The sequence below is a fragment of the Bombus flavifrons genome, chromosome 8 (genome assembly GCF_040668555.2).
Source record: "Bombus flavifrons isolate JBK064 chromosome 8, iyBomFlav1_principal, whole genome shotgun sequence".
Lineage (NCBI taxonomy): Eukaryota > Metazoa > Arthropoda > Insecta > Hymenoptera > Apidae > Bombus > Bombus flavifrons.
This window is the reverse complement of record NC_138449.1, coordinates 6,831,174-6,847,735: the sequence shown is the minus strand read 5'-3', so window position 1 is coordinate 6,847,735 and position 16,562 is coordinate 6,831,174. Positions and strand designations below refer to the sequence as shown.

At 37.5% G+C, this 16,562-nt stretch overlaps 2 protein-coding genes across 5 annotated transcripts in view; both read left to right on the top strand.

Annotated features, from left to right (window-relative positions):
• The window catches only part of MsrA (methionine sulfoxide reductase A), a 172,491-nt gene that overhangs the window by 91,997 nt on the left and 63,932 nt on the right, over nucleotides 1-16,562 (top strand). The window lies entirely within an intron of this gene.
• dpr12 (defective proboscis extension response 12) overlaps nucleotides 1-16,562 on the top strand; it is a 111,114-nt gene that overhangs the window by 82,823 nt on the left and 11,729 nt on the right. For all 4 annotated transcript variants that reach the window (XR_011173760.1, XM_069118044.1, XM_069118045.1 and 1 more), the window contains one exon: nucleotides 14,542-14,639. Coding sequence is in view for 3 of the 4 variants with exons in the window: in XM_069118044.1 (XP_068974145.1) it covers nucleotides 14,564-14,639 (76 nt within the window). In the remaining variant the exon portion in view is untranslated. The remainder of the gene's footprint in view (nucleotides 1-14,541; nucleotides 14,640-16,562) is intronic.

Below are 16,562 nucleotides of genomic sequence, written 5' to 3'. Positions count from 1 at the left end.
AAAGAAGTCCGATTTTTTATTCTACAGTGATATCCTTCGGTGGTAGAATTTTATACACAAAAAATCCGAAACAATCCCCGGATATTCACAACTTAGGGAACAAAAATATAGCTCACATTTCAAAGAGAAATCCTCGTACAGTGTCCATTTTTTCTAATTAGAAAAGTACGCACGATATTAAACAGCCGTCTAAATATCACAGAGAGGAGGTATTCGCGAAGTTGGTAAAGTAATCGATGTTCAAGCCAGAAAACTAAATTTAACCCACATTTGCTGGAATACTCGCCGGTACTTTCCAGCAGATCCTAATTATCCGCTGCGGACCAATTCGATAATTACACTCGTACGTACAACCGTACACAGAAAGGGCGTTAAGTAGCCTCTCCTCGTTAATTGTTCGAACTTAACTCTCCCGCTGACATTTACGAAATTGAACGAAAAATATGTGGAACCCACGAAAAATAAACTCTCATTGACTATATTTCTTCCTTCTTTTCTTTTTTATCTCACACGACTGTACAGACTCCGCTACCCTTGCTCATTAAACCAGAGACAAACCTTTGCTCAACGTTCGAGCTCGAGATCGCTGTTGAACGAGCTGGTCCAGCATGGCACGAGACTCCCACCGCGCTATAGAGATATACTCGAGGCCGAGAAATGAGAAACGAAAGCCACTTCTGCTATCACTTTACCAAAGATCTACCTTAACCGTCGTTCAACAGTTTCAACACTCGCGTCGCCGTATTACCAGCTAGCCAACTCTTCCGTTATCTCCACAGGCTTCTCTCGAGTGTCGAGTGTCGCAAATACCGCAGCGAGTAGTCTTTCGCGCAAAACGATCGTTTCACACCAGCAGGGTAACCCCTGCTGTCGTAGCTGGTGAAAAATTGAGTACGTCAGTCCTCGACACTACGAGAATCCTGGTTTTAACACTGCGGTATTTACGTTTATCGCCAGCTGTTATGGCACATTCGAATCCTGAAATTTGTATCTGTGTGACGATCAAACGATCGTAGATTGACTGCTGTTTTTTGATATACGATGATTGAAAGGATTTGAAGACGCAGAGAAACCATTTACGAATGTATATTACAGGTGTTAGTATCAAACATTTTGCAATTTTTGTCGACGCTGTAATGACTAGAGTGCGGATATTTGTGTAAATACACATAAAATACATGTAAGAATAATAATGATAGCAATAACAACTAAAACAGACTACAGAAATAGAAAAGGAAGTGGATCCATAGGAAAGGTTCAGTCAAATTTAAAATTAATCGGTTAACTGAGAAAGATGAATTAGTAGATAATTCACTTTTCTAATTTGCCATATATAATAATTTATTCATCATCGTATAATTTAAGTGAATCGTGCAAGAACCGAAACGAATTTGATTAAAATTCATTCACCTTTGTTAATTTTTAATTCCGTGCTAAGAACGTCCCCAATCAGAAAATGATCCAGTTCTCGATTTAAGCAAATGCACAAATATTTCATCACCTTCTGCACGACTAATTATAATACTTTCAACTTACTTAGTTATTATGGATCTCGGCTAAAAAGGAACTCGTCGCCTGTTCCCCTTCAAAGGAATGCATAGAATGAAAGGTTCGATCTAGAAACCGAATTCGATCAATAGAAAGTATTTCGAGCGTCAGCCCTTGCCAACTGAAAAGTACGCGGTATGTACAATCGTTGGTGATGTTGCCGTAAAATTTCAATTTTCTCGTATCGCAGTGTCTGGGAAATAGACTAGGCGTTGGCCACGAATGCTTAGCCATGGCGAAGGGTCTTACATGCACATTCGACATACGGTGTTGTAAGAGTTTTAGAAGTAAGCCAAAGGATCGATACCGCCAAAATCGTTCAATCTTTCGACCTCCTCTTAGGTACGTACAAGGTGTCCCAATAACAACTCTATCCGCCTCAAATATTTTCGTTGTTAGTAGAGTGTGGATATTTCTGCAAAATTCATCTTTTTATAAACACAACTAAAGACATGGAATCTAAATATAGATTTGTTCCACTCGCTAAATATTACAATAAATATTTTATTTCAGATATATTATATATTTTAGCATATTATACATACTATGTATATCTTTCCATCTTTTAATCCTTCATAAATTCGTTAGAATCCTCCGCCTGCTGGTAACATATATCGTTAACTAGAATGAATATAAACGATTCGAGCAGACGAGGATCATTTAAGCTTCGTTCAAATTAGTCAAGTTACCTAAGTTCAAGCAACTCGAAACCGTTTCACTAGTGTGGCCCTGTTAATTACTTGACTTGAAATATCTCTTCACCGTCAATCTTCATTAATCAAGTCACTTAACTTAGTTGCTTATAACCACTGACTAATGTAATGTTTTACTTGACTTGATATATCCTTTTAAGTTTCAAGCGATCTTGAATTCCTTCCTTTCAACTATTCCTTCACTTAAAAAGTAACATAACGTTATCTCTAATTTCGTGCTTGCTGATATTCCCTGCATCTCTTCTTGAATTTCGCATTTAATCGACGAATAATCAAACCTTTCTACGGACATTCTGAAGTGACTGTTATATCCTCCTTTCATCTCTACGGCTAATTCTCTTAACAAATATCTACGTATTCGTAATTCATTAGATTACTTTAATTCGAATGATTTCAAGTTAAATAATCCGTTTTGTGTAATCGCAAATGAAATCACTATTGAAATCAAATTACCCGAACTCAAGCAACTTGAATCAATATTTAAATTCTGTATAAAGATTTACATCACCATTACAGCATCTTGTGCGCTCATAGGACACTTATCGTTAATTAAAGTAACCATAGATAGATGTTGCAATTAAAAAATGAAAATTAGATTATGCTATGTTTAGAAAATTTCATTACGGACCTATTTTGCTGAAAGTTATGTTTAAAATTAGCAAACGTTTCGCGAATTCTGGACGAAAGCATATTGACACAACGTCAGCTATGTATATTGTAAACGTAGCCACGAGCAGAAAGCAAAGCCTTATTTAAACAAATTTTTTTTATGGAAAGTTACACCTTGCTTGGTAAAGCTTTACTTTGTGAGATGTCCTATGCTATATACCCTGTGCTATATAAAAGAAGAGAGAAGGAGAAAAAGTAGGAATTTATGTTAAAGCTCGAAGACAGGGAACGCTAGCAAATCGATAACTCGCCAAAGAATAATCCTTTAGCATACGCGATCACAGAGATCTCACGTTTTCGCTACATTGCCTAAGAAACGTTTGACAAAGAACCAAGGAGAATAGAAACGTTCATCGAACTTGGAGGAATCGAAATGACGATCGAATGATTTTATAATCGATAAGCAAATCTAAATGATTCATAAGAAACTGAAATTTTTTTTATTTGATCATCGCCATATCCGATCAGCCGGACGATATACAATGTTCACGAATGGATCTCGATTTCATCGAACGATAAAAAAAATAAAGCTTTGCTAAAAAATAACCGTTTTATCTGCAGATGTATCTATCCGGGATTCGTTCCCGTAGTTTCTAAAATAAATACATCGAAATAGCATCGTCCCGAATGTTTTGTCGATTCTAGATAGCAATCGCCAAACCGCGATATTTCAAAACCCTAATTATAAAGCAATTTTGCCCAATCGAAATATACAGCGTTATATCCATCAACGTCGAGTCGTCTACCTGAAATATTTCTAATATTTTTGAAATGTTACTATTCAAATACCGCATGTCAATATTTTGTGATAAAAATATGCGGAATAATAAGTGATTTGTAGAAAAAAAAGAAGATGATAAATTTACTGAAACTAGTAGCATAAATAGTATTATAGTGAAAGGAAAAGTTAAGGTATGTGTACAGCTGCTTATAAATAGGGAAATGCTTATAGGGAGTTTATAAATAGAGAAATGCTTACTCGTAAATTTCACTAATTATATTGTAGAAAGTTTTATTTCTATTTTTTTCTTATATAATATAGAATTTAAAAATATATTTCTCTTATGCTATGAAACTCTATACTTAAATATAGAACTGCTTTCAAACTTCGTTTTAAATTTTATCGGTATAATCATAATAGTCGTGTCTCATTATGATACTAATGAAATTTCAAAATGTTCTGTATTACACAGATGATACGTCTATAAAAAATTTCTACGAGTGTTCAAATACTACCACTGTATATAGACAAATAGTCATTTAGTAGATTAAAGAACGAAAGATCTGAGAATGAAAAATCTAAGTTTTAAGTAACCGAAGATGTAGATTAACTGACTCTGTAAATGAAAGCGTTTTACCATGTGTACACTCTATTACAATGTATCTAGACAACTGTGTAGTCATTTAGTAGGTTAGCGACAATGTATTTTTAAGGGTCGACGAAGGCAATTAGCCCGACCTTATTCATGGCAGAGACTTAGTCCACGTGTGGCCAGTGACAGTACTTGTAATTAATTAGGAAATGTACCAGCATCCATTTGTCAAGCAATACGGTTGCAGTACGACAGATGTCTAGTTCATTCTTCTCGAAGAGTAAGAAATGCCCTTAATGAAACTTATCTAAATCAATGAGTGAGTCACTGAGAAGCAATTCCCTAGCCAGTCCGATCTCTCTATCTAACTCCGTTTGATTTTATCCTCTGGGGAACATTTGAAAACGTATATCGAGAAAGACCAACCACATCAAATAATATTACGGAGCAACAGATTCTGATAAAATATAATAAAATAAATGCAGAGATCATAAGACGTAAATGAGGATCAGAGGAACAACAGTTATAATATCGTTTTATGAAAATGAAAATAGGATTGATTAAATTTGTGTTCTACGTAATACTGTTTTAAGAAAGTTACTAATTGTTCAAGATTATGTATTAAATATTTTATATACCAAATGTTATTAAATATTTATAATTATATGCAACTTGGTTCATAAGTATTAAGACACTTATATAATTGATTTAAATTGTGGAGGAAATGATCAATTAACCACAAATTAATTATTGCATTGATGCAAGATAACGGAGCGAGAATTTATAAGATCTGTTACTCTGAATTATAAAAGGAACATAACGTATTAAGAATGATATTTTTAGATATGGTTTTTAAAATATGAAGTGAGAATTCTATTAAGAGCATATCACTGTAAATACTTTAATCTTATGCTGCGTATTTAATTTCTCTGACTAGTACAGTCAGAACATCCTTCAATTTTAAAGGGCACAGACATCAGAGAAACGAGTTCTAAAAATCTTTAATCTTCAGTTTTCTTTCTGCATTTTTCACGTCGCTAGTGTATACATTGTTATCGATCCTCGCAGTGAAAACAAATAAATATTAACAAAACGTGGACCAACGCTGTGTCCCGCAGTGATCGAATACGTTGCAACGGCCATAGTTGAACGTCACGGCGCAGCGTGAAAGTTAATACTTTCTCTCCCAAAATTTATTACTATATAAATCCCTCTTCCAAAAGACAGTTATTCCACTTAAAAACAAACGAATATAACCTTCTTATATCCTAAACGTCCGCACTTGCAACGGAACTATTGCCACTATGTCACTTGTCCCTGTAAACCATGGGCCTTCGTAGTTACCTGTTTCTGTCATTCTTCTAGATAACACAGATATTTCACGTGGACAGTCTTAGTGAACCACCCTGTACACACGTAACGTTGAAATATGAAAACCGTTTTTCTTACGTTTTTATAGTTCCCATTTCTCTCGTTGCCGAATCGACCAAGATCGGTCCAAGATCAAAGTGCACGTAGAAAAGAGAGTAAAAACACAATTCGAAACTTAACAATCCCTAAGGAACTCGTAAAAGTAAAAACTATTTTATCACCATCCTGGCAATCGTGTTTTGTAATTTTGTGTTTTACAAACGGTCGACGATCGTATGTAAGCAAACGGCACGTTATTGTCGGGGTTGATACCGAAAAACGATATCATTTCCGTGCATTGATTACACAACATCGGAATCTACACATCAGCGAACTGCTACTCGTCCGTAAACAGAGTGGTTGTACAGATTTCGAATCGAAACTGGCAGGAATCAAGAGCACCAGCCAGGATCGAGAATCGATCAGGAAACGAGTCGTTTCACGTAAAAGCCCGCACGATATCGCGTTGTTTGGTTCATTCTAACGCCAGCAACGCGTAGGATGTTGGTCAAGATATCGCGTAACAACGTTCGTGTAACAAAGCGTTTCCAAAGCGGAAGATCTCGCGATACGGAGGTTCGTGCGGAGCGCGCTCAATCATCCGCTCGATTCCATCGAGCTTTCAGTGAAGGCAACAAATTATCCTGTTACTGGTCGTGTATTCGTTAATAATTACCATCCGGCGCGCAAGATAGTTAACCGTTTCGAATTGAAGGTTTCGAGGAAACGCGGCAGTGGAAGAAGAATTGGATTCGTGCCCGTGCAAAATTAAATGTTAATAGATCGTTTAACATTTTACAAGTTATCTTCTCCTTTTTATATTTGTTATTTTCAATGCGAAAGCTACAGGTAAAAATGGCTGATAAGTTACGTAAGTCAATCTTAAAATTCAATATTCTGTCAGTCAGTTGAACATGGAAATTATTGTTTCATTTAATTGGAAGAAAGAATAAGGGAAATTATAAAGAATATATATTTTAATGCATATAATATGCGAAAATATATAAAGCATTTGTTACAATATTTACTGAGTGAAACGATTTTTTTTCTATTTAGATTTTATTCCTTTAGTTCATGAACGTATAAATTTGCATAACATCCACATATTTATTTTCTATAAAGATCTTGCATTAAGACTTTGAGGTCGTTCCTGGCACTTGTTCCTCTCTCCAAAATTATCTACGAATGTAATTCCCTAATTATCATGAACAATGTACCAATTGAGAATACACGAACATATTCCTTGTAGCGGGAGTATGTGATCGCAACGCATTCGCTGCAGCTCGTTTGTACAGTGAACAATATCTGAATAGCCATCATCCTGATAGACATATAACTTGAACAATAAAGCTAACTCTGGCTGAATATGGCTTTTCAGATGTTATGTAATCAATCATATCATTGGAATCGACTAATTTGTAGAGATATATATGTGAATATTGCGAATCAGAAGTTTATCTTCCCTCTTGTATCGTGTCTTTAATCTAACTTTCTCTTATTTAACATATAAAATACAAATTCAAAATCTTTTTTCTTTTATTAGCATTTTTTAAATACATTTCAGTTAACTTACATGCAGCCATAGATGATAGAAAATTCATATATATAAACATTTTGTAAACTGAGTGCGTTTGTTGTCCGTATCAAGCTATTATTCCAAATATGACGGGTTCGCAGAAGATTCTTGTATACAACGTATCTCATTATAATTGAGAATATATTCAAGTATAACAAGTATAAGTAGGAAGGTAAGCAAAAACTTTTCACGAGAGCCAATAAATCACATATGCCACTACGTGTTGCCGACTTATATCTCCGTGACAGCTTGTAGCCGCGACAATCATCCAATATCGTTCGCCACGAAATTATTAGCGGTAGCACAACCCGCTTCTTTCTCGTAACCGCAAAACAGGAAATGTTGCATCGCGTCGAAGCAGATAATTAACGTGGCGGCGACATTCCACGGCGAGTCATTGTGCTGGAATAAAGTCGTTCGCGCATATCCGTCCTCCCTCTCCTGAAAATTGTTAGTTTCGCCTCAATTAAAAATAATGAGACTCACGGCTACCGGACTACCGTTTTCCACGAAACGTTCTCCCAGTTCGTTTATGACGAGCTAGACAAAGAAGATCTGCCGCGAAAACGCAGAAACAAGCATTGCGAGACCGCGCGAGAGGAGGATAGCGCGCGTCAGCTCGTAAAATTTTCTGCTCCCTTGGAAAAGTAGAAAAATAGACTTTGACGAATCGAAACCACGGAAGGGTTATCGATATTCGTACCGTACGTCTGCGGGATCACGTACGACGAGTCACGTTCTCGATGAAATAGAGATATTATCATGCGCTGGATAATCGTGACGCGAACCACCGACATCGTAGCACCAGTCCTCGTTAATGACTACCATCCAGCCAGACCCTGATCATTTCGATCTCGGTGGCCCGTATAGAACGTTCTACAACGGTTAGGTCATGCAAAACCTCGTACTAAAACGTTCTACCCTGATATCGCGTCTATGTTTAATCCTAGAAAGAATCTACCCGATCTTTCTCCCTCGAGATACTATGTTGCACACGTAAGATCTGTTCTGCGTTCGAGTAGATTTTCAAAGAATTTAAGTGGAATTAGTGATGAATTGGTACTTTTAGAAGTCTTAAGTAGTCGTAAACTCTTCGAGAATAAAGTTGGCTTAGGTATAAAAATAACATAAATTTGAGAAACGAAGAAAAGTACGCGATCAAAAGAAGTTTGTCGTTGTCGAACAAGCTTGTGGCAATTTTCGTAAAGGGACCTGCACATGGTCTATATCATTGACAATTATTACTGCCAAGATGCTACGCGGTATATACTGCACTATACTGCATTTGGAATTACGTTTTATTTATCGCGTATCTTGTGCGGTATTTTGAGCAATTTGTAAGCTAGAAAAAGACCGTGCTTAGTCATAATAATCCTTTTTCTACAAAATATTATATAAAGCACAAATAATGGATAAAGCAATGATCTAGAAGTCGAGAGCAATATTCGCATATACGAATTTATTGATAGAGATTGCTTCGAATGATGGAATTATTTATTCCAATCACTTTAGAATGAATCGGAACACGTTTCGGCAGCTTCTAAAATTCTTTCCTTAAAAAGAAACTGAGTTACGAATGTACGTGCCTTTCTATCGATTGGAGAAAAATTAGCGGTAATCCTGTGGTACATTGATAAAAATTTCAAAGTTGAAGCGTGATGCTCCATCTCGATTCATTTTGCTCGTGCCCATATTCCGCCGATGAATTAGAACGATGAGCGTTCATCGTGACACGAAACCGGAATGTTCTTTGAGTCAACACTGTGAATATTGATTAAAAATTAATCATCGCCAATATCTTTACCACTTATCAGTATCGACGTTTTGATCGCAAAATATCCAAATCGTCAATAATTTGAATCCTTCGATATCGACCACATACGATCAGTAATATCGTCGATACTTCGCAATATTGGCAATATCATGGATCGTATACAGGTGCCTTAAATGAGACAACCGATTGCAACTAGTCGAACGTGTAATTGAAGTTCAAAACAGGACGACACGCGAAGAGTACCGTGGACGAGGCATTTCGTAGTGGTTCGAGTTGAAGCGAATGCTAATTGCTCTCAAGTTAATTGAGGGTACTAAGAACGAAATTGTTGTATAAGTTTGCGCAGCTACTCGGCCCGGCAAACAAAGTGGACAATTGCCCTTGGGCGAGCGTTCGTACGTGCTCTAAAACCCTGTCTTGTCCGAATGAACGACTGCGAAACACCACGTGAAACAAGAAAGAATAAAATGTTGAGGGATGAATAAAAAGAAGAATAAAAAATTATGATAGTAGAAATAACGAACCATCTCTATTTAACTTGAATCTTTTCTACGGATAGATTGACAACCTGTTTCTGATCTCACAAGTAAAGGATGTATTCTGGCGACCTGCTTTCGTTTCGTACGCGTGCATTCGAACAACGAGACGTACACGTGAACGCGGAATACGTGCACATACATCTGCAATGGCACTTAACATGCAAAGTCACGCGCGATACAACCGCTGTTCCACCGATACCACGGCTTTACCTGTGTTCAACTCTCCGTTCTATCTTTCTCGCGTACGCGAGCTAGGGATACTTTAAGACGCAAAGATTTAGACGAATGCATTTACACTGCAAAGTGTATCCTGAAGGAGCAGTTAGTTACAATTTCTGTTCCATTCTAAAGTCGTTGCACTTCACCCTGAAACACGATGGTAATAAAACGCTAGGATTTTTCAGTTTTATTACGGACCACGCTTGTTACGTGACGATCGAAGATTCGATTTAAAAAGCATCGATACTGATATCCGTCGCTTAAATTATGGTATTATATTATCCGTTATATTTAAGAGGATTTCTAACGTGAAATAAAATAAATAAGTTAGGAAGATGATGTTTAAAAACAAATAAATTAATGTAAATGTTTTGAATTCTAACAAGGAGATACAGATATTTATGACGATCGAAAATGTAGGATAATTGAGGAGAAATGGTCCTTGTTTTTAAAAACGTCTGAAACTTATACTCAAACTGAATATTGTACTTGATAGTTTATCTATTTCTTTTAACACATGTATTCGTTATATTCGTATGTTATATCTATTCGGTGCACTTTCGTATCTTTAAATTTCGCATAAATGCACAAAACTCCTCAATCTACTCGTCACACAACACACAACCTGCCACTCGTTGAATATCACCAGCTACTAAATTACAGCACGAAAGAGACGTGGTCCATCTCTGCTGACGGTTCTTCTCGACCTAATTACCCTACAAAGAGCAATTGCCTGTTCGTGTTCTCCCTTGATACCCTCGCACGCAGCTAATTTCGGTATATAACTTTCCGTTCTTCACAGTGGAACCGGAGAACACGAAAACGATCGGTTTCACGCTGGCTGGGGGGTTAATGCAACATTTCCGGGCAGGAAGGATCAGAACGGCAGCTAATTCCGGCCGGTTCCGTATTCTTGCTGCATATCAGGCGGCAGCGAAGTCTGTTGCAATAAACACTGGTCGCACTTTAATTCTGCCAAAGGTTTTCGCCTGGTCTTACTCGAGCCCCCTAATCTTAGACCGATTCCATGCATACGTAAGAAGCATTGGCAGACGCCACATGCGAGCGGCATGCTAACTCTTTACAACTGCACTCTGCAGACCCATTTATCGATCGATGTGGCAAAGGAAAGGTTTCCATTAACCGGGCGTACCAAGGCGTGTACGTACGTGCCATACAACTGTTTCATCAGCGGTGCATTTACCGCTTATACGGGCCGTGTGCCGAGTCCTAAGCTATTGTAACTAGCCAATTGCCATCTAGAACGATCGCCGTGGCAAAGGTGGACCAGCTACTTAGCTTATAGCACCGGTGTATATGTACTGGTTAGCTTGACCTGTATCAGAGCACATTATATTGGCAACGAATCAATAATACCTACGCATACGCGTTACGTATGTAGCTTGTCACGTGTGTATATGCATGTGTCTATATTCTATCTCTATCTATATGTATATGTATATACATATGTGTATAAATATATATATATATATATATATATATATATATATATATATGTATGTATGTATATGTATGTATGCTATTTCTATCACAACGTCGATCTGATATCGCGTCGCATCTGCACGGAAATTTATGCAAAGCAGCGCCGCTTGAATGGAAACCCTCGGAGAAGGGCAAAGCGGAGAATGAACCCGATTCCGTGACCCAGCCATCGTCGGGAAACAATAAATCTCGGATAACGATTGCCAACGGAGAAGAGAATCCAGCTCGGAGTATCCCGTGCCCTCTTCGAATGTAGATATAGGAAATCAACCCTGCGGCTCTAAACGCGCGGCAGAATTATAAAACGGAGGGACGCGTTTATAACCTATCGACTTTCCGCCTTTTTAATGATCCACGTTTACTTAATACAGCTAACGTTCCATGTTAACTCGTCCGTGTTACCATTGTTTACTACGTTTTCAAGCAGCAATCGTTTTGAAAACATCGCGTACGATTACGAATGATACCGCTGAATTTTCAGCTACCTTTCGTTTCCACGAAATTACTCAAACGTTCTTATACATGTATATGTGTACTTATACGTATGTACGCAATGAAAATTGAGTATAACGTTACGGTATTAATGTTCGATATCAGTTTTACTTTTTCCGCGGATTCGCGTTTACCTTTTCATTTTTCGTCGATGCCCGGCTGTAACGAATTACCCTGAGTAACTTCCGCAGCGTGGAACCGTGGCCGATTGCATTTTTTATGTAATTACGGGACGCGAGTATGTGTCTTGATGCATATTAAATGGCGATGGTGGCGGACGCGTGCGCGGAAATTATTAGATAACCGCGTTAAATGAAACGACGGCGATGCCGGATAAATGCAAATTCGGTTTATCTGTAATGGCTACCCTCCGCGTTCTTTATTTTTGGTCCCTACCATAGCCGGTGCCTCCTCTAATAACAATTTTACCATCGTTGGGCGGTAAATCATAGGGTATCGCACGTTTAACCGCGTGAAGAGCATTTCCTTTCGACCAATATTTGCGGAAACGATCGCAGCTAATTCCTCTACCTCCTGTCCCATTTTTAATTCCGCTTCGCCGAGAACCCGAATTCTGCCGTTTTTACTGCGGCAAAATCAATATTCGCGGATATGCGTGTAATAAACATTTCCTTGTGAAAATATTTCGCCGTTTTATACCGTGTACGTGCATGGCAAATAAAAATAAACGTCGAACAATTTTAGCGCTTTTAAAACGTTTTACCTTTATTTCAACTCTAACTCCTTTCCCTTTCCTTTCTCTCCTTTTTTTTATTTCCTTTTTTTTTTTTTTGTTGGTTTTTCCAATACACTCTTTGCCGTAGCTGAACTTTACATCCTGTATCATATGAAATTACGATGGTACTACGCAAAAATTCGAACAATAGATTTTTATGGTGTAATCCGGATCGTGGAACGCAGCGCTTAGATGGGATGAAAAGCAGAGAGGACAGGGAAGAGCGGGTAGGATGTGGAAGAAGGATGGAAAACGCGCGGTTAGACATTAACGCGAACGATCCTCTCGCGATAAAGGCACCCCGTTTGCCCGATTTATCACAACTATCTGCATTCGTCCCGTTTTATTAGCCGTAAAACGATTCTTGTTCTGTGCAGCCAGACGAACGGAGCTTTAACAGGCCAATTAACGCGACTGCCGGCGATCGACCGCAAGAAATAAGTGTATGTTTCTATTTCCGCCACGTGGACAGTTTAATCAGCACGTGCATTGACAAATAATGACGTGTTATCCAACATAGCAGCGTAACCATCGAAGAATTAATCTCTTCGTTAACGTTTGAACAGGAAATGACTTTGATACGTTCTTAATGGGGGCAAAATTAAGGGAAAAACGATGGAACATACGGGTCAATCGAGATTCGTGGAATTCCGAGTGTATCGCGAACTTGATAAACGTTATGACGGAATAATTGAAAATGTGCAGTACGCGAGAATTGGAATTGCTTGTATATCTCCGCGAAGCGTTTAATTTTCCGGATATACATCGACGAACATGCAAAATGTAAACAAACCGAGATCAAGATATTTTACAAAGAAATATTCTGTTTATAAACAATTATTGTAAATTATTTACGACATTGTCATAAGAATATGTTTTGTTTTAACCATCAAAGACCATGTGAAACAGTAAATTAATACGTAATAATATGTAATAACGTGTAAATGTTACGTAAATGAAGAGTTTAAAGATGCAACGAGGCACATAGTGCGCATAATTTGTAAAAATATATAAAATATTCAATGTAGTGTAATTGTTATAATACATATTTAATTAGTGAAACAAATTTGCTAAGGTTCTATGTCTTTAGTAGCAGTATTTATAGAACTATAAATTTGCAGTCTAATCATGATAAAACATAAACAAAGTAAATTATTGTGTTGGATAGATAGAAGAAAGAAGTGACGAAAAAAATGTTTAGCGAATTTTTAAAATTCAATAATATGAAATACCAATATTATTGAATATATGAAATAAACTTATCTTGCTTTTCTCGTGTACACTTTACATATATATATATATATATATATATATATATATATATATATATATATATATAACTACATTTAATACAATTAAATTATATGATAATTAAAAAATTTCTTTTTGTATATCTCTTCTCTTTATCACTAAAATAAAATATTCAACCGTCGTAACAACAATAACCAAATCACCCGCAGACAAATGTTGGTCTAAAAAAGTATTCTTTAATCATCTTTGCAATTGCATACTTCCCTTTCCTTTTCTTTTTTCTCCGTTTGATTTTATTCGAACGCAAATTAAAAAAAAAAAAAAACGTTATGGAAACGGTAGGAAAAGTTGGAAAGGGAAAACAAGAGTAAGGATACCGAGGAGAATTAAAATTCGCCATATCAAAAGGATCCGCGGTCTTTTAATATGCAAATCGTTGAAAAGCGGCGCGCGGCACCCAGCTTTGGATCGCTTCTCCACGACCTTTTCAAGGATGCCATACGAAACGAAGGCAATTTGTTATAAATCAGACATAAGTTGTTTCGCGTTTCAAATGCATACGAAACACGTGAAAACAGAGCATAAAAAGGGGGTGGTAGGGTGGAGAGGAGGAGAGGAGAATACGCGGATCTACAACTTCGGTGCTTTCCTTTAAAAGACGATTTAGGTACGAACGCGCACTGTCCCGGAAAAATCAGAAAAACAAAGAGGCCATTGAAGATGGGACGGACGCATACGAATTCCTGCTTTATAACCGAGAAACCAAGCTTATTCGTCTTCTTTTTTGCCTTTTTCCAGGAGGATTCGAAACCTCGCAAGGATGCGGGACCGGCTATCGTGGTACATGGTCTTTTTGATCCTGCCGACAATTCTTCTGGCCAGGTCGCTCGATAAAGGTAAATAATTTTCTCGGAGCATTTAACCTTCCCTGGCTCTCTCGTTTCTTCCCTCCTTTCTCTTGTATTTCCCAGCCTGGATATAAGGATCTTTTGTACTTCTTGGCATCCGTTTTACCCCGATGCAATTCTGGCTTTCCTAGTTTAATTCCAGCAAATGCTCCGAGGTTCGAGTACAATCTAGTTAGGCGATTTAATTAATGATCGGTTGATTCGTGAGATACGGCACGGGCCATGATATAGCGAGATCGTAAAGTCTGTCAGTAGTGAAAGCCATCGTGTTTCGGCCGTCGAGACAAAGGAATTGACAGAAATATGGGGGAGCATCGCATCGTTCAGATTAGTGGAGCTACCTGTATTCAAGAAACCTATTTACCAGCGTGACTGTCGTTTACTTGACTTGAAATATCGTTTCAGGCTTCTTTGTTCTAATTGAGTTTAATTCAGATTGATTCAGATAACTTGTAAACCTTTTATCCCTGTGTTTTTGTTTGCCACATTTGTTTACTGATATTGGCTCAAAACAATCTTTTCCTGAACTTTGTGTTTGGTTACATTGTATGTATGTATTTTTAATATGGCCGTAATTGTAGTTAATATCAGAATTAACATTTGGTACACGTACATAACCACTTCCTTTGGATATTATTTTCCATTAAATATCCATTTCACTCAAACGACTTCAATCCAAGAGATTTAACTAATCTGAACGAGTCTTTAGTCAAGTTCAATTCACGTACATAGTTTCAAAACTTTTTATCAATATAAACATTTCACTTTGCATGATTCAAAATATTCTTTCAAACTCAAAACAAGCTTGAGACAGTTTTTCTAACTACTTTATCATTTCTACAAACAATTATAAATCGAGTCCAGTTTGTTAAAGCAGTAATTAATGGTTATGGATTTCAATTTGTAAATGAAATATCGTTAGCTATGAATTATTTCTTTTTATCGCGCGAAATCCTAAAACAGAATGCAATTAGGCGCCCCCTAAAATAATAGCTACTATCTCTACTCGATAATTTAGTTTACGACATTGCTATGTCTTTGCCTGCACTGCGCGATTTATCTCGGTCATAATTATTCTGAAGAAAACATTTATCCTAAACGACAGAAAATGTATTTTACGGAAATGCGGAGGCAGGAAACAAGGAGTGGAAGAGGTATTAACTAGGTGGAAAACGTATTAACCCGTATAATTGTCCGACTGTTGGATAAAACATTTATCGAAACTTCATTGCCAGGAATTATGCTTCCCATCAAATCCCAGAAGCGGAGATCCTCCTCGATTCCTCGAGCACCTCCATACATCCTAATCTGTACGAGTCTGCATTCAAAATCCGTTCGTGCAAGGAGCCAAGTACGTCGAGCGGACTTTAATACTATTAAGTATGCATTAGATAAAGCTTATATCCCCGGTGTGCAATAAATAAATGTCCTCGCGCGACAAAAGGAGACATCAGATCTTCTGGGAAAAGAGAAACAGAAAGAAGGAGAGGGTAACGCGAAAATAAGGGAGAAAAGAGAGGAAATATAGCGGAAAACACGCTAACCCCACGAAAAATCCTCTCTAGCGTGCACTTGCTCCCTACTCAAAAGTGGCTATGAATTGGGAATTCTTAAAGAAGAAAGAAAAGAATACAATCCTGCCCAACTAACTGGTCGGAGCAAAGTAGGAGCACCTTTCCCTCGTAGACTCGGCTTCTTGTCTCGTTGTATAAGGTTTCGCATTGTCTCGTGGAAACAAAAGGCAGGTAGCTTATGCCCTGCATTCAAAAGCTCACAAAGTTCAGTCTCAAGTGCTTGTCTTTCGCCTAGACCCTTCCATCACCTTCTTCTTCCATCCTCGTCCTCTCCTCCTCTCTGTTTTCGCCTGCTCTTCCGTTCCTCAATTTTCTCCCTTTCCATTTACGGATTTCT